General features: G+C 30.8%; 1 protein-coding gene across 1 annotated transcript in view; it reads left to right on the top strand.

Annotated features, from left to right (window-relative positions):
- LOC142320101 (cardioacceleratory peptide receptor-like) overlaps positions 1–19,805 on the top strand; it is a 219,007-nt gene that overhangs the window by 183,582 nt on the left and 15,620 nt on the right. Inside the window, exon 4 of the mRNA XM_075357778.1 lies at positions 14,469–14,562. Coding sequence (XP_075213893.1) covers positions 14,469–14,562 — 94 coding nt within the window. The remainder of the gene's footprint in view (positions 1–14,468; positions 14,563–19,805) is intronic.

Here is a 19,805-nt window from a genome sequence, read left to right as displayed (position 1 = left end):
TATGTTAGTAACCTCTCTAATATGTAAAAAAAAAACCCGCAAATAATAATTAATAATATTTTAAATACAGGAAATTGAGTTACTTGAACCTAAAGTTTTAAGCAAAAGAAAAAAAACATTAGTGAAATTTCAAATAACGAGCATAAATGTTCAAACGTAGTTTTTAACGTGTAAAAAAATACTACTTTCCTGTTAAAACTTTAATATCGATGAAAAATGGCATTCCTATACAATTTCAGTTATTATCGATATTTTGAAATCCTTTGAATCTAAAATATAAAAAATAAAAAAAGAATTTATATGTGATGTGTGTGTGTGTGCAGAATGTTAATAAAGTATATGAATCCTAAAATAACTTTAAATACGAAATCTAGCCTTAAGTACCAACCCTAAAACATTCAATTGTCCATCTAAAACCGATTTATTTTTCGGTATCAGTTTAGTCTATAAATAACAGTTTACTAGCAAACACTTACGTAATAATTTATAGCAGATGTTGAGAATGTGCCCGTCCACTTCTTTACACTTTTAAACAGGTTCGATCGTGTTTCTAGCTATTCTTGTTAGCGATACCCTGTCTATTTCCTGGGTGGCACTGATAATCTTTGTATTCAATTATCGTAAGGTATTTACTTCCGAAGATGAACAAGGATAATGTATATGAATTTGAATGAAGTGCGGTCTTGTACAGTCTCAGGTGGACTATTCCTGAAAACTGTGGTTAATTGAAACCCGACCGCCAAATAACAACGGTATTCCAGGATCTAGTACTCAAATCCGTATAAAAGTAAAAGGGAAATCCTAGTAAAGGCGGTTGCCTTTACTAGGATTTGCTGTTGCATCCAGAAGTCACGCTCGTTCTCTTACAGTAAGGCTATAAGCTGATAATTTCTTGGTAGGCGATAGCATCCGCATTTTTATTTTTTTAAAAAAAGAGACCTATAATTTGTCGCCTTGAAACTGCACACCGTATGCTTATATTTTTTTGGTGTAGAGGAGACTTAAAGAAAATGCGCAGATTTTCAGTACTCCAGGTAATTCTGACTATTAACATGACCACGAAGGTGAAATCGTGCTTCTTCATCTATAAAAAACACTTGATCTAAAACGATGTCTCTAATGACAATTTAGTTCTTGAACCGATGACATTATTGAATCGATGAACCCTTTTAGCATAATTAGCATTAGTTAGCTTAAGGAAAATGTGCGTTCGATATGGTTAACATTTCAGCACTCTCTTCACGGCAGTGTGGGCTTAATTTAATGAAATATTCTTTTCCTGGCTTAGTCTTCGCAAAGATTTATGAGTAAATCTTGCAACTGCCGCTATAATGTCCTGTACTACCTTTTTTGTCGCAGGAGAGGAAATCTTTTATAGGCACATGTGGTCTCATACTTCATATTAGTATGAGGCTCTCCCTTGCGGGCCTACCCACTCAAACCCTTCCCCCTCTATAACTTGGAATGTCCCCCACCTTACGGTATTATCACAGCACTCCATGTGTCTTGTCTCCATTCGCGCTACCAATGCTGGCCCTGTGCCTGGAACGTTTCGGGATCCTGCGTTTTATAAAACGCAGGATCCCGAAACTGGTTTATAAATTTTGGCTTATAAAAATTTTCGACGTGGTAACCTTGTTTGTTAAAATTAATGTTTTCGATTAAAAATTTAGTTGCTTCTGTTTTATCGAATTCTTGTGTTACGGACAAGAATAATAAATAAAGATTTTCCGTATCTGCCATTTTTTTTGTAAATTTTCTTTTAAAAATCCCGTAAATCGGTAAAATCAAAATCACTTAAATTTAGTTTTAATAAAAACTCCTAGTTTAGATTGAATTTTTTTTTCTAATTTTCTTTTTCTCTTTTTAAAATTATAAAGTATACCAGATCACCCATTATCGCTTTACATTTTTATAAAGTTTTTGGTTTTATTTTATATATTTAATCTTTTTTTTTAAATTTAGGTTTGGTAATATCCAATTTAATATCTTTATTATTTTCCTCTTTATCTAGTATAAAAGGGGTTCTCTTCGGGAATCGCTGGATTAATGTTAAAATACTTTTGAAAAAATTGCTTTGAAGTCTATAATTAAAACTACCGAAATCATTTTCAGTCAGCTTTTCTGTGTACAATTGTTGAAGGAAACGTTTTACAGAAATGTGTCCGGACTAAAGGTGTCCAAAAGTAACAGCTTATATTAAGAGAACCAGTTAATATAATCGAATTAATTATTATTTTTTTAATAAACACACCAACTCAAGTTCAATGTACGCACTTTTTGTAGCTCGGCAGGCATCTAGATGATAATCTATCTTTTGTCAGGCGTTTAGGAGCATCTGTGGCGTTATGAAACCAACAACTTCAAAAATTGTCTGTTTTAAATCGTCCAGGTTTCAAACCTTTCTTTGGTACACAAAACTTTTAATAAATTCCCAAGCAAAAAAGTTCAAAGGAATGATATATGGAGATGTAGGGGACCATGCAGTTGGACCACCTCGTCCGATCCAACATCCGAGGAAACTGTTTAAAAACACGGTTACATCTCAATGAAAGTGTGATGGAGCACCATTTTGTTGGAAAATGAAGCCGGCTGGAATCGGAGAAACAGCAAGTTTTCCAGTATATCAAGGTACGTATAACCTGTCAGTGGACTCCATGAAAAAAAAAAAAAAAAACGGACCAATAACGCCATTTTTGTGCTACTCTCCTATGCGTATGAAAAGTTGTCTGTCTCATCGCTACATAACGTATCAAGATATTTAGGATTGTTTTCGACACATGTCTTACCTCTGCAGCAAAATCGTAGGCGGCGGTCATTTGATTTAATGTGATGGAGTTGTAACTTCTACTCTCGCAAACAGAGCCGCCTGTGAACTACGTCATGAACAGTAGAACGTTGATGAATATGAACTTGCGGTTCGTAACTAGCTCGTCTGATTGACTTTCCAGGACTGGCGGTGAATGCATTGCGTACACGATCCGCAGACCCGTCACTAATTGAAATTTTTGGATGATTTCCGGTTTGTGAAACCATACTTCCAGTCTCTCTTAGTCATAATCAACTGACGAAAAGACTTGGATGTCGGAGGATCGATATTCCGTTCAGTACGTACACGTCGTTGAACACGCATAACTGATTTGAATTCCGCTAAACAAAGCACGCACTAAACCTTCTATTGTGGGGTCCACATCTCGACAGAATACTATAATTACAATTTCATTTTGAATCGGCTGGTCTGCGCATGCGTATTCCTCTAACCTTGAGAGTGTACAGAAGAAATCTTGGAGATATTTTCAGCCGATTGAGCTTACGACACTGAATATATTCCATTACTTTTGGACACCTTTAATCCGGATACTCTGTATATTATTAAAAAAATACCTGGGAAATGTTACGTTTTAATCCTTCTTCAAAAGGTTGTTAGTTTTGGCAACATTTAATGTTTCCGATATATGTTACAAGTTCATTATTTAATGTATTCGAATAGAAAAAAAATCTTTAAATTATCCTTTTGGATACAGGGTTTTTCAATTAATATGTATTTTCCAAATCAAAAACACTAGTTTTATCTGGAAATTTTTCATTTACCTTTTTCAACAACTTAGTTATAATCTATTAAAAGTTTTAAAGCGTTTAATCTTTTCTTATGGATCGACAAAGGCAAACCGTTTCGTAACCGGTTGTTTCTTTTACTCTTCATATTATTATATGTAATTCTACAGAATTAAAAATCCTGCAGATTGGCAGAATTTTTTGAAGTATCTATTTTATAGTGATTTTATTGTAAAATACTTTACAAAATACGGTTTAAAAAGGGTTAAATGAAAATTAGCGATAAATATACCGGGTAGTTTTTTTTAATCTTTCCTATACTCCTTTCACTGTGCCACTTCATCCTTTCTTCGGACCACTTTAGGTAGCGCATTTTTCCTTCTCCTTCGAAATCCCTTTGAATCCTAAGACTTTTTCCTAAGCACGTTTCTGGCTTTTATATAAGTTACGTTTATCTTTACTACCCTTTAGACCTCTTTAACTTGCTTGAACCATTCAACATTCACCTTGTTACCATCACAGTTGTCAAAAATTCTCTTCGTAAGCGTGTTTGAATCCATTCTTGTCACATGTCCGTAGAATGCCAGTCTTCGCTTACCTATAGCTTCCGTGATACTATCTAACTCCCGATAAAATTCATAATTTTTCCTTAATTTCCAAACACCGTTAGTTTTTCTGGGCCCTAAGATTTTCCTGAGTATCCGTCTTCCAACAAGTTCCAGTTTATCTATTTCCCTTTGATTCAGAGCTACGCGTTCTGCCGTATATAAAACTCTTGGTCGGATTACCATCGTATAGCGAGTGATCTTGCCCATCTTTGAGATCCGATTCTTATTGTACACGTTTTTTCGTTAGCCCAAAGAATTTTAAAATCTTATTGATCCTGACGATGTTTGCTTTCTTATCCATTCAATTTGGTCGGACAACTTCATCCAAGTACCTAAATTTGCTCGTCTTCTTAATCCTTCCGAGCTCTGTCTGTAACAATCTTAGTGTGTTAATTTTAAGAAGAAGAATAATAATGTTGTGTTTTAAAAATTGTACTTTCAATTGGCCAAACTTTGTACATTAAACTTATAGAAATTTTGTAATCGCTTCTTAAAAGTAATGTAATCTTTACAACAAACTACGCAGCAGTTTTTAAGTGAATTAAATAAAAGTTTTTTTTTTAAATCTAAAAACGTATTTAAATTTTTACACATTAAAAAGTTATTTTTTGTGTTTTTAAAAAACCTTTTTAAATATTTTTGGCTAAATTTCAACAACAAAAGGAATATTTACCGAATAATAAATTTTAGAAGAAATTAAATCTTCTTCTTCTTATACATAAGGATTAGGCTTAGGCCTGTTCCGATCCCACAGTGAATTATTGCCATATTTTACGAGGTCTTCCAATGTCCCTCCTTCCGCGTGGCTGGTAATTTTGTACTTGTATGGGAATTCTATTATCAGACTCTCCTGGTGTTGCTTCTATCAATTACGATAATTCGTCAATCTTTCGTTTAAGCTATAAATATCCAATTCGGTTTTTTTTCTTCATTCCGTACCCGATCCAACCGTGACGCCCTTCAGCCTCCTTAGAAATCTCATCTCTGCAGCTTGTATTTTACTTTCTTGTCTTTTTGTGGTAATCCACGACTCGCTTCTATAAAGAAGAACTGGGGTGGCCATAATCTTTTAGAATTTTATTTGTTCTCTAAATTCAAGGTCCTGCTTATGGTTTACAGACAGCCTGAAATTGATTTATTCTCTTCTCTACATCAAAGCCGATATCACATCCCAGATAATTGTAGCGAGACACTTATTCAAATATTACACTCTACAGTATTATCTTTAAATGAACCGGACATTTATCCCTGAACGCCGTAATTTTTGTTTTGTTAACAGAAATCGTAAGATTGTATGTCTTGCATAATTCATGCACCGTATAAACTGATCTCTGACGGTTATCTTCGGTTTCTAATTAAGAAATTAAATTTGTAGTTTAATTAATATATACTTCCAAAAGTAAATTTGTAATAGTTTTCTTCTAGAAGCGACTAAAGAGAAGAGATATTTACAAAGTTTTTGTAAACAAAAGAAGAGATGAAGAAAAGTATATATTTTATTATTGCCTTACATCGATCTGTAACTTATAACAACTTTCAAGTAAGTCGATTCCTCGAGATAAAAATTAAAAAACCGTTAAAAGGTTTTGATTTTTTGTCTTTTAATAAATAATTCTAAGATAAGATTTTCGTTTGATAAAGGAGGTAAAAATCGCACCAAATATTTTTAGGTTACTTAATTGACCTTTTTCTCAATTTATCCTAAATATTTCAAATGATTACGTCATTAATATATAAAAACGCTAGGGAGTATTTGAAATTAAAAGTCGGAAAAGTCATCCAACTTTCTGCTCCTTTTTTTAATAATAAAAATAAGTAATATTGCTGATACAGACCAATAATTTAAGCTCATTTTATACAAATACGTTGAACTATTTGTAAAAGTTAGAAATGTAATTTAAAAAGTTTAATTAAGGTTTAAATGTTTATTCAGAAAATTTTATATTACGTAGAAAACTAACTTCATTTAAAGATAATTCACAAAGTAACAACAACATCGGTGGTCTAAAACGTTTATGCGTAGACAATATATTTTGATAACGAGTTACTAAATGTCTTGTATTTACAATCACGGTACTTCTTTTAACATTAAAGAAACATATAAAAGTATTTTGATGATTTTCAACAGCAATTTCTGCAGGAAAATGAACGAGGATGAGTTAACGATGTAATCTAAAGTTACAACAGAGAATTGCAAACAGACATGAAAAATAAAGACGGCAAGAGACTGAAATGACATCGTTCGTGATAAAAAATATTAAAAGAGAAATATCTGAAATTGACGTCCGCTCTTATACGTTTCCCTTTCGGTCCTTTATTTTGTCTTTCCCTTTCCTCTTTTATTCTGTTATGTTTTCCTTTCTCGCATTTACTTCACCCGTTCTTATTATATTCTATTCCGATGGAAAATGTTTACGTAAAATGTTGTAGATGTTAAAAAGACGGTGGCGGCAGCGGAGGTTTACAATATAAGTAACTATAGAGAATAAGGGTAGTAAACGATTCTGAATAAGATATCCCAGTTGGGTCAAAGCCAGAAGAAGAATAAGATGCGTAACAGCAACAGTAACGTTACTAGCACAATCTACTTAGTAACTAACCCTCCTTCCAAAAAATTCTTGTTACGTTGTAGCCAAATTTAAAACCTCCTCTCCGTACCGTTTACCTACTCTTTTATACCGCATATAAAAACAGTTTACTCAATATATATATATATATATATATATATTGCCGTCACACATATACAGACAAGTACACTGTTAAGCTTTATTTTTAATGGACGCTTTTGGAAGTTTATTTTTTTCCTTTAATACTATTCATAAAATCTTGTAACAGTACAAAAAAGACTACAAATTTTTATTTTGACCTATAATAAACATAAAAATCCTTTTTTGCTATTTTGAAAGTACATTCATTGCTATTTTAATATACGATTTCAGCAGAAGGAAAATGTTGTTGTTGTACATTAGATAATGAACTCCTCTATTTTTTTTTGTAATTCTTGACGTTTTGAGATGATCTGAATTAAAAAAAAAAAATACAAAAATTTTGGTTGTAGTTTTTTGTAAGTGATCGTGTAGTAGAATCTCTCTCCTTTAAGTTCAATAATGGTGATTAATTTATCTTTTAATAAACTAAAATTTTGGAAAACAAATCCAAAATGAGTTTAGTATAATATATAAAAAGTGATTCACGAACAATGTAAAAAGGTTTCAGGTCATGTTCTACTGGTTAAAATAAAGAAAAAAAATCATATAAACATAACTTCGGAAACGCTTCGTTAGCGAGCGTCAGTTGGTGAAAGGTTTCACCCTAATTTCTGTGGAGTCAGTATAATTACTGTAATTCTTAAGATCCAAATTAAGAGGTAAACTTAGTGATGTTATATTAAATCTGACCCAAAAATATAAAAAAAAGGTCCCAGAACTGAATTTGTAATTTTTTTTGAGAAAACTGGGGTAAATATCTTTTTTATATTTGGCGTAAAATAACCGGGTAAGAAACATATAAAAGTTTTAAATAAAACTTGTAGAGAATTTGATTCTATTTGAGTAAAATGGTATGAATAAAGTCAAAAAAAACTAACTTCATATGTAAGAATTAAAAAAATTAATAAAAACAATTAGTATCAAAATGTGACAGCTTTTAATAGATATTAAACGAAACAAAACTTTTATAATAACAAACAAAAGAGGAGGTCTCGAGAATTACAGTCTGGTTTAATTTTATCGATGGCGCAGAAATCAAGAGCTAAAGCAAAGCCAACACTCGCTAACGAAGCGTTTTTGAACCTAAGTTACTACGAACCTTTTTCTTTATTTTCACCAGTAGAACGTGTCATTGTAGCTAAAGACACTCGAGGAATTTAAAAAAGCATTGGAAAGTGGGATGAAGAAATATAAGATGAAAATAAATGTGAGGAAAACAAGACTTATGAAGAAAATGAAATAGATAATACGTATTTAACGTTGTAACAGCAGAAGGAAAACTTTAACAAGTAAAAAGATACAGATATCTCGGGAAAGTACTAACTGAAGATTGGAAGAATAAAAAAGATATGATTAAGACGAGAATTGCATTGGCAATGGAAGCCTTTTTCAGATGGATCTAGATCTGAGGAAGAGAACGGTGAAATACTATGTTTGAAGTATACCTTTGTACGGTAGTAAAACATGGACACTGGAGAAAAAGGAAAAAGATAAGATCGAGGCTTTCGAAATGTGGATCTGGAGGAGGATGGAGAAGGTAAAATGGGTCGACAGAATGAGTAACGTAAAAGTATTAAGAAGAATAAATAAAGATATAACAATATTGGCCACTATAAGAAGGAGAAAAGGAAACTGGATCGCGCAATAATGAAGGAAAAGGAATAGTAAAACAGGCTTCGTTAAACGTGAAAAAAGAAGAGGAAGTAAGAGGCTGAATTTAATAAATGACATTAAGGGTAGTGAAGGTTATGATGAGACGAAAAGAAAAGCGTGGGACAGAAACATATGGAGACAGCAGTAGTGCCAGGGACCTGCTAACAGGCAGAAAACCATATGATGATGATATCGTCCAATGCAGGCCACAAAGACTCCTTACGATGTTATGACATTCATTGGATTCATCTCTGGACTCATTTTTAAAAAACGTACACTCTAATCGCTTCTCTAGAACAAAATATGTATTAAATAGAGGCTCGTTTTTAGATAAAACGACTTTTCCTAAATTACTTAAAGAGTTGCTGTGCTCTGAATATAATAATTTTGTTTGCCGAATTACCCGTTAATTTAAAAGTAATCTCTTTGCCAAGGATGATTTTTCTCGGAAAATCCCCGTTGTTAATCTTCAGGCACTTTCGTCAGTTTTCCAGGCACTTCAAACGGTCTGTTGTCTTGCACCGATTAATTTTTTTTAGGAATTTAAATATAGATGTATTTTTTGAGAATTAGCTGCCTTTCGGAACGGTCAATTTTTGTAAATTCTCGGACTCACATCGACATTTTCTCACACCGACAGCAATGTTTTCAAGAAATCGATTAATATAAGAAGGCCTGAGCAATTTAATGTCCACAGTCGAACCTATTTCTTCAAACTTTTTTAATCAGTTACTGAATTGTTAATTGATTATGTGTATTTTACGGATCAAAAATTCCACGCGTTTTTGTGAAGTGCCTGTGTATAATACTCTCCGTACGTCTAAGGGTTTTCACCGCCGCAACGTGTTCCCCTTCGTTTTAAAGCTCCACGACAAGTAATTGCAATATAAATTGATGGCAAATGAAAAAGTTATTATATCACCAACATAGCAAAGCGGCAAATAGAGAGCAACTGAAATTGGACTTTCTGTGTAGGATATCTTTAATACTGGTGTACAAACACACACACAACATTTTTTTTTGTTTTGTCTTCAGTCATTTGACTGGTTTGATGCAGCTCTCCAAGATTCCCTATCTAGTGCTAGTCGTTTCATTTCGGTATACCCTTTACATCCTAAATCCCTAACAATTTCTTTTACATATTCCCCAAACGTGGCTTGCTTACACAATTTTTCCCTTCTACCTGTCCTTCCAATATTAAAGCGACTATTCCAGGATGCCTTAATATGTGGCCTATAAGTCTGTCTCTTCTTTTAACTATATTTTTCCAAATGCTTCTTTCTTCATCTATTTGCCGCAATACCTCTTCATTTGTCACTTTATCCACCCATCTGATTTTTAACATTCTCCTATAGCACCACATTTCAAAAGCTTCTAATCTTTTCTTCTCAGATACTCCGATTGTCCAAGTTTCACTTCCATATAAAGCGACACTCCAAACATACACTTTCAAAAATCTTTTCCTGACATTTAAATTAATTTTTTATGTAAACAAATTATATTTCTTACTGAAGGCTCGTTTCGCTTGTGGTATTCGGCATTTTATATCGCTCCTGCTTCGTCCATCTTTAGTAATTCTACTTCCCAAATAACAAAATTCTTCTACCTCCATAATCTTTTCTCCTCCCATTTTCACATTCATTGGTCCATCTTTGTTATTTCTACTACATTTCATTACTTTTGTTTTGTTCTTGTTAACACACAACATACAGAGTGTTAAAGTATAGTAACCGTTAAATATTTTTCCATCAGTTAAACACAGAAAAAAAAATATAACAATTGCTTCCAACTAGAAATGATCTATTTTCTGATCTAGGTCCTCTCCACTTCAAGCCCTTAAAAGGCTCCCATTTAGAGGAAAACTCAAAAATTTTAACCGGAAGAGGTAGGGTTATGATACATCATTTTTAAAAGGCATTAAAAGACAAAAGTTTGATTTAAAAAGCACCGGGTTAAAACAGCTCTAAGGGAAATGGTGACCGTTTATTATTTTCACAGCAATTTTACAAATGTTTATTCCAAGTAGATGTAATAAAAAGATGAGAGTTATTTTTCTCCGAGATTAAAATTTTCTTATTCAGATTTTAAAATCATAAAACTCAAACTAGTCTTAAAAATTATTTTAAATAATCATTCTTGACAGAAATTCAATTTTTTGAAAAATAACAGATAACTTGGAAATTGTTGATTCAGAAACTAACAAATTTAATGCAGACAATCAAGAAAAATTAGTTATTAGGTAAATTAATAAAGCATATTTTTAGAACTTTTTTTGCATGTTTGACGAAGCTTAAATTCAAGTTTATTTATAAAATAATCCAAAACAGAGTATTTTTTAAAAGTATTCTTCAGCTTTTTCATGAAAAATATCAATAATGAATTAAAATTATATAATTTTCCAAAAAAAACATTAATTAGGGTATTAAAGAAAACTACTTTGATATTTTAGTCATTATAAAGCAGAGTTATTAAACTTCAAACGCATCGGCAAATAAACAGCAAGCCGAGAACTGTAAATTTAGGAAAACATTCACTAATTTTGAACAATACTGTGCAAAATGTTTTTTTGTAAATATCAAGACAAATATCTTATCTTAATACTCGTTCACAGAATTCAGTTTTATGTTACTTGAATGAAGTTACATAACAACAAAACTAAGCATCTGTTAACTTTTCATCTGATACAGCATGTAATCACCATTTTTTTACTGGTTTTTTTTTTTTTTTTTTTTTTTGGAAAATAAATATTTAAAAATCTAACAATTTAGTAACTTTCAATTTTAAGGAAGAAGTTAAATTTTAAACTTTATACTTTAAACTTTTATACTTTTTTTAATGGGAAAATTAAGCGACATCACTGCCAGAGTAAAGTCAGTTATTTTTACACGGATTTGAATACTAGATCGAGGATACCGGTGTTCTTTGGTGGTTGTGTTTCAATTAACCACGCATCTCAGGAATGGTCGAACTGAGACTGTACAAGACTACACTTCATTTACATTCGTACATATCATCTTCATTCATCCTTTGAACTAATACCATACGGTGGTTCCGGAGGATAAACAGGAAAAAGAAAAAGATGAAGCAACACCAGAGACCAAACAGGATTCCAAACAGAGGGTGGAAGCAACTGAAAGTTGGCCAAAAAAAACGAAAACTGTTCTAACGGTAAAAAAACTCATGGGAACAGTTTTCTGAGATTTAATGTGGTGTCATTCTCTTAATTGGAAAAGTGGAGTACATGGAAAAAGGCATCACCGGGGAGTATTTCTTTTCTTCTTCTGGATCAATTGAAGAAAGCTTTTCAGGCTAAATGTCCACATCTGCCCAAAAATAAGATTCTCTTCATCTTGATAAACACGTCTTGGATTGTTGCACGGTTTAACAAATATCATTATAGAGGGAGTATTAAAAAGTTGGAAAGTCATTGGCCTAAATGTATTGAATTGCAAGATGAATACGTTGAAAAATAAAAAAAAATTTCTGAAAAATTTTGTGTTTTTTTCTTTGTTGGACCGAGACTTTCTAAACAGGCCTCTTAAAAAATTTATTAATATTTTCGAATATAAAAATAAGAAGATTCCTTACACGTTCAGATGTAGGCTACCCAAAAGGAATCTGGGAACATCAAATATTATTATCTCCAACATTTAATAATACATAAGTTAAAAAAAAAAAATTATTACAACTAAAAATCTGCTAATCATAACTTCACTTTGATATTTAATTTATAACCTTAAATTTCTAAAAAAAAAGCCAAAAAATATTTATCATAATTGTGTGATTTGTTCCAAAGTAATCTCATCATAAAAAGCAGAAAAAGCTCAGGATTTCTCTTTACATAATCTTTGAGTTAATTTAAACTGGATAAAGAGGTTTCCTATTTCCTGTTTGTATTCTAAAAGAGGTGGAAATATTTTTATCATGTTAAGTACCATATAAAGTAAAAATTTTTAACAGCAGATAACATTTATACATTTCATTCATAAACTTCTTTCAAATTGACTCGACTGTAAAAAATGCTTAACGATTTGGAAATAAAACATTTTGTCTTGAACTTGACAGCGTAAAGATAATACAGAATGTTTGGAATTTGCTGTTCAGTGGAATTATAGAAATGTAATAATGAAACTTTCTTAATTATTACTTTGTATTCTTATCTCATTATTTTATAGAAACAGATATTCAATAACTGGAATAGTTCATAAAAAGTGTTGAAAATGACCTCCTCCAACATCAATACAACACTGCACATGTTTCAATTTGTTTTCAAAAATTTCAACCAGCTGATGTGTAGGAATGTCTTGTATGTATACAGTTTTGTTGTATGTATGTGTTTTTTTTGGTTGTGGTCTGTTGCGATACACTGCTTGTTTCACTGTCCCCATAAAAAATAATCTGAGGGAGTCAGATCAGTCGATTATGCAGGTCACAAACCCCTCAAAATGATTTGGTAAACCTTTTGTAAAAAATATCAGGTCAATATCACTGAGCTGTGTGTGCTGTGGCTCCATCTTATTGGAAACAAATGCGATTGATTTCTACTTCTGTTGACTGTCTAATGAAGTTTGTTAAAATAGCACACATAAAACAGGTTCTCATGAAATCAACTGTTTTCAAAAAAAAATTGGACCCACAATGCACTTCTACTCACACTGACCCAGACTCCAATTTTCACTTTGTGTAAGGATTTTTCATGTAATTCAAGGGCGTTAGTTGTCGATCAGTGTTGTCTACTTTGTGAATATTTCCCAGATGAAATGATGCTTCATCTGTAAAAATCATAATGTTGTGGATACCTACGTAGTTTTGGTCGATAAAACATTTAAACCATTGACAATAATTTAGGCACACAATACTTTTTAATGGAAAAGTTCTTTTCATCCGGCTTTACGTGTGGTAGCATGTCCGATATCTTTCTGCTGCGCTAACATATGCATCGACTTGATGGACTATTGGTCATAGCATGAGAAATATCTAACAGCTTCTGTTATTTAGTTTAAGTGATCTTCCTCTTTGATGAGGGTCTTCAACAGAACCTGTTGCCCGAAAGTTTTCGATAAGAGTTCAAACTACATTGCGGTGAGGAACAATAGTATTTGGAACCTTTTCAGAAAACTTATGCTTTCCTAAATTAGTATACTTGTCACCTTCATGAAAGACAAATTCAAGATAAAAATGCATTCCTCAACTGAAAGAACCGTTATGTTTCTTGCAAATATTGATTCCGATAAACGAAACAATACAAAACAAAACAAAGCACGTTCAATCAGAGCTCAACAACCGACATCTTGGTTTATTACTGAGCAATATTCAACAAACTCACAGGGCAACCAAACTAATGCTGAAAGAACAGAATGCACCACGTAATTCTAAAACACACTGTACAGTGACTTTCTGTTTGCACTATACTAAAATAAGTAACTAACAATTCACTATTCGTTAGAAAAATGAATATTTCAGCCTCTGTTTATTTAAGTACTAAAACTGGAATGATTGTAGGCAGTCTGACACAAGTTACTAGTCATTCCTGAATATGACATCAAATTCTTGAAAATAACATTCCATGAAAAGCTTATTAATAAAAATGATGAGATAAGTAATTTCTAGTTTTCTTTTCCACTTAAATATACTACAGAAAATCAGCATTCCAAGTCTATAAAAATGCAGATTATATTTGATAACTTTTATTCTCAGGTAAGGAAACTCCCAGTTGGTGCCTCTTGACCTCAGTTACTTTATGTAATTCACATCTATAAACAAGAAACATTACAAACATTAGACAGAATACCTGCTTCAGTTGTTTACCCTTTCTATTTTAAAATAATCTAAAATAAATATAAAGGAACTTTTAAACTAGTAATAAACACTACACTGAACTGTGCTTGCTATTATAAAATTTTGTCATAACTAATATAAAAATAATTATGGAACTTTTTTTCAGGCAGTGGTTACATATTCATCAACCTATGTTTTGGTGGCTTTAAGTATTGATCGTTATTATGCCATCAAATACCCGATGAATCTAGCTGGAAGCTGTAAGTATTATTTAAAACCTTCATTATAAAAATAAATATAAAACATTGTGAAAACGTAAAAAAATTTATTTATTTCAATGTATTTCAGTTTTTCTATTAATACTTTATTACTTTAGGCCACCGATATGAATTTCTTAAGCAGCCTTAAAGGTGTTACCTGTTTTGTAACAAGAAGGGATAGAATTACACAATGAGGATGTTAAAAGAGAATTAATATTACTTCCATTTTTGATGTAATAAATTATAGAGCGCGATGGAAGGAATATGTAGGAAGGATCAATGATTCAAGAATTCCTAAACAGACTCTTAACTTTGGTAAGTTAGGAAGGATAAAGAGAGAATGACTGAGAAAGTGCCAGAAAAGGTCTATGGCCTGTATGTGTTATGGAAGTGATGATGATGACTTTATTACACGTTAATTACTACATATCCTTATTTGAGTACTCTAGTAGAAGGAGTTCAATTGATAATACTATTTTAATACTGATTATTCTACATGAATTAGTTTAATTTTTATAGCTAATGAAATGCTGCAAGGCATTCCAGTTTGACAAATCAATCAAAACTTCATGTGAATACAGTGTAGTTTGTTTATTTCCCAATTTATTATTATTGCTTCTTCATAGAAAACACATAATAAATTTAATTTTATAAGATTGTTGTTTACAAATGTTGATTAACTCATAATTGAAACGGTCAGGAGTTGCCAAAGAAAAATTATCTAATGTCTCTTTTAGTGAAATAATATTGATACATCAATGAATTTTTAGATAATACCATTTAAAATATTTAAAAGAAATCATAAATTTTCTGTGCTACTTAATGTGTACATAGATATGTGCTCGTTAATTTTTATTAAAACTTTCTAAATTGTTAGTTATTTTATTATTATTATTTTTTTTTTTTTTTTTAATACTACGGTCTTTGCGTATTTACCTTAATATTATTTTGCGTGTTCATATTTTAAATAATTAATATCATTTTTAATCACATTTATATTTTATCGTATTTTACAATTAATAATGTATTTTCTGATGATGCAATGATCAATGTTTTACCATGTTTTCCCTTGATTCATCCAGGAAAATACTAGAAGAGTCCCTTTTTATAACTGGGGAATAACATATCTATCTATTCTGTATACAATTTATATAATTTATTATTATGAACCTAACAAAATAAAAAAAATTATTTATTTATTGACAATTATTACAATTTGAACTTCAGAATAAAAAATAAAATAATACTCTAATTCAACTTTCATACTTTCATTCAACAATACTTTCATTCAACATTTTTTTCAGATTTATTCATTCTTATTTTTTATTATCCTCTTATATTTACCATTACGTTTTTGTTTGCTTTACAAATATGTCATGCTTTTTTTACATTTTTATTTTTATTTTGAAGTATCTTACTAGTGACCATGCCATTATCAATACTTTTTGCCAATATCCTTATGTTTCTTTTTCACATTTCCTTAGTTTCTAGAAAAATCTGTTTTTCTTCTTCTGTCTATTTTATTCTGATAATTTTTCTTCCTTCATTCACAAGATCCTGAATCGTAAATTATTTCTCTAATCTTCAATCTATCCAAACAGTCTTCCTCTTTTATCCTTAGATTTTTAAATTCCTCTTTCATCTGCTTTATGTATCCTGTTAGGCTTTTTAGTTTCAAAAGTTTTCCCAAAATCGATTTATTTAGTCTTAATGGATTTATTTTGATCATGTGTCTGAGGAATTTTAAACTTCTTTTTTTAATTGAGGTTTTCAATCTTTTTGGGTTTTTTTAAATTTCTTTATCTGATTTTAGTCTGTAGTCTGTACCCTTCTTCTACTTTTCTGGGACCGTAGATTCTCCTTAAGATTTTCCTTTCAGTTCTGAAGTCTTTGTTAGCCAGTCAGATTTACTGTTTCAATTCTGTAAAATATAACCAGTCTGACTACAGAACTAAGTTTTGCTTTTATTTTTGTAATAATTTTTTTTTTATTAGGAACAAAAAAAATTTAATTTAAATTTAATTTTTTCTAATTAGAATTTTCAAAACTGCTTTTTTCCCCTATTTTTACTGATTATTTCTCCTAAATATTTAAACTGTGTTGACATTTATTTTTCTATACTCTGTAGCCATTTTTTTTTTGGGGGGGGGGGGGTATAATCTTTATGGCAGAATTCTGTTTTTGAAAAGGAAATTTGGAATCCTACTTTTTCTGCTTTTCTGTTAGGTCATTAATTTTGAAAACTGTATCGTCTTGTGATTTTGAGAGAAGTGCTAGATCATCTGCCAAAGCAAGACAGCTAATTTTTACATTTTGGTTTTTGGTTCTGATTTTAATTCTTTTGTCACTTTTCCCGACGATTTTCATGAATTTGTTTAAAATTCATTCAAATATGATTGGAGGCAATTCATCAACTTCAAATCAGATCTGTTTTAATTTGGAATGGCTGCTGGAATTTTACCTTCAAAATTGTGTCAACATTACCTTGATTAAATTTAGTGTTTTCTGATCAACTCTATATTTTCATTATCTTCAATAATGTTTCTCTACCATAAGTTTTTTGGAAGTCTATCAAAGGGTACAGAAAGGCTTACATCTTGATGTTTTCTTTATTTTTTTAAATTTTACAGGGCGAGTCAAAAGTATGGAAACCCCTCACCAACTTTTAAACCAATCAAGATACTGTAACTTTCAGGTTAATTTATCAGTCAACTACTTTACCTTTTAACAAGAAATAGAATTTCAACCCCTTCTTGAGGGGTGGATCAGGGATGTGTCAAATATTTTAAATGGTAAAACCCTTTGTGTGATAAATCATTTTAAAGGTATCTTTAAGACAAGAAAAATTGTATAAATAAAAATTTGGTACAATGTCTGTACCCAAAATGGCGAAAGGATAAAATCTGGATTTTGAAAATTGCTAAATTTAGTAAATTCAAATAAAATTAAATAAAAAGAAATTAAACTGAATTAAATTAAAAATTTTTTTAATTAAAAAATATATATATTTCTTAACGCAAAATATTATTTTTATTCCAATTTAATGAGTATAAAAATTTTGTACCTATCATGTTGATCAGCTGATCATTGATGGTCTCTTACCATTGTTGCAAAAATAAAGCCTCTTTATTGTTTTGTAATTCCATTTAAAGTGTTTCATTACTATACTCTTAGTTTCTTATGAGAATTTACTGTGATCAGTTGGCTAACTGATTTTCTCTATCTTTACCACATTTGTAAGCCACTTCTGTTATTTTTCATCTTTTATACCATTTTTGTAATTGTTTTTTACTGAATCAGTTTTCTCTGTGCTATCTGCTAACATTGCTATCAACATATCACTTAGTAAACAGGTAAGGTAAGGGTCACACTTTTAGAGTTAGGTTGTATAATGAACTTTGTGATTTGTTCAATGCAACATTTAATAATCGTAACCCTATTTAAAAATAAAAAAGATATAGTGTTAAAAACCATCAAATGATTTAAAGAAACAGGGATCATTAATAATAGGGGAAAACCAGGGAGGAATAAATTAAAAATAATAAATCATTAGAAATTATGCAAGAATTTATTGAGAATTCTTATTCTTTGACTCGAACAGCAACATGAGAACATAACATTAACCAAGTTCAGTGATTTAAACATTAAAAAAAGTAAATTTTAACCCCTTCAAAATTCATCTGGTGCAAGAACTTAATGAAGATGTCTACAATTGAAGACTTTGAGTTCTGTGAAACTATGATGAACAATATTTGTAAAGATCCTAATTTATTAAACAACATAGTTTTCAGTGAAGAAATCAATTTTTTTTTAAATAGCAATGAAAATTGCCATAATTGTTGAATTATGACTGATATTAATCTATACTGGTATCATGAGGCAAATACTTAGTATCCAGTCAAAGTTTATGTATGAGCAGATATTGTTGATGGACAATTGATAGGGCCTATATTTTAATGATGGAAATTTAAATGCAGTGAAATATGAGGTTTTGATTCTTGACCAAATCATTCCAAACATTAAAGTATTGTTGGCTTCAGCTTCCAGAACATTTGGTTTTAACAAAATGGTGCCCTGCCTCATTTCAGTATTCAGAAACACAAAATTTTAAATGCATTTTTTTCTTGGAAGATGGAGTGGCCGAAGAGGTCAAATAGAGTAACCAACAACCCAACTTGCCTCCATTGAATTACTTTCTATGGGGCAACTTAAAAAGTATTGTTTATCGGAATAATCCCCCAAGATGTCAATGATCTACAAAACGGAATTCTAGAATCAGCACCAAATATCACTAGGGAATCATTAAATAATGCAGTATCATTCTTTTACAACCAACTAGCATAGTCACAGAGAAAGGAGGACATATTGAATATTTATTAAAATGAAATGTAAGTAAATAAGCAAACATTATGTTTAATAAATTTATTTGATAATATTCATTTAATCAAATTTAATTTGATTAAATGTGATTTGATTAAAGTGTGAATTTTCAAAATTCACACTTCATTCTGCTACCATTTTCAGGTACAGACATCATACCAGCTATTTATTTATACCATTTTTCTTGTCTTAAAAATACCTTTAAAATGGTGTATCAAATAAATACCATTTAAAATATCTGAATTACAATCCCTGGGCCACCCCCCAAGAAGGATTTGAAATTCTATTTCTCATCAAAAGGTAAAGTACTTGACCAATATCTTATCCTGAAAGTTACAGTATTCTATTTTGAGTTGAGAAGTTTTCATATTTTTGACTTACAGACTTAAGTCTGTAAGACAACCACTTTTTCTATAATTACACATTTCATAATAGTCCTATCATCAAGGTTTTGCCATAGTTTCTCTTAATCCGTCCAGGTAAATTTAGGGACAATTCAATTTTTCTTAAACCATGAAGTAAGATACCTACATGTAATTGACAAGATCTCTACTATATACTAATCTGTCCAAATATACATTAATTATTTATTTAATTTGGGTAATATTTGAATAATTTGGTCATGTTTTTCAACTTTTCTTCCCGGTGTGATTTTTGTCGTCATGTAGATTTTTTTTACATGTGTGTATATGTGTGGTGTTATTTTCTATACACTAGCTTATTTTAACTCTGATAACATTAATAAATGACAACGGTTTATAGCTACATTAATTAGTTATTAAATCACCCAAAAAAAATTATTAAAAAACGTCTCAAATTTCAAACATACATACTTTGAACGAATAAATGCCATGTGCTTTGTG

The sequence above is a fragment of the Lycorma delicatula genome, chromosome 2, assembly GCF_047948215.1.
Source record: "Lycorma delicatula isolate Av1 chromosome 2, ASM4794821v1, whole genome shotgun sequence".
NCBI lineage: Eukaryota > Metazoa > Arthropoda > Insecta > Hemiptera > Fulgoridae > Lycorma > Lycorma delicatula.
The sequence above is the reverse complement of the archived record's forward strand: the minus strand, read 5'-3'. Positions and strand labels throughout refer to the sequence as shown.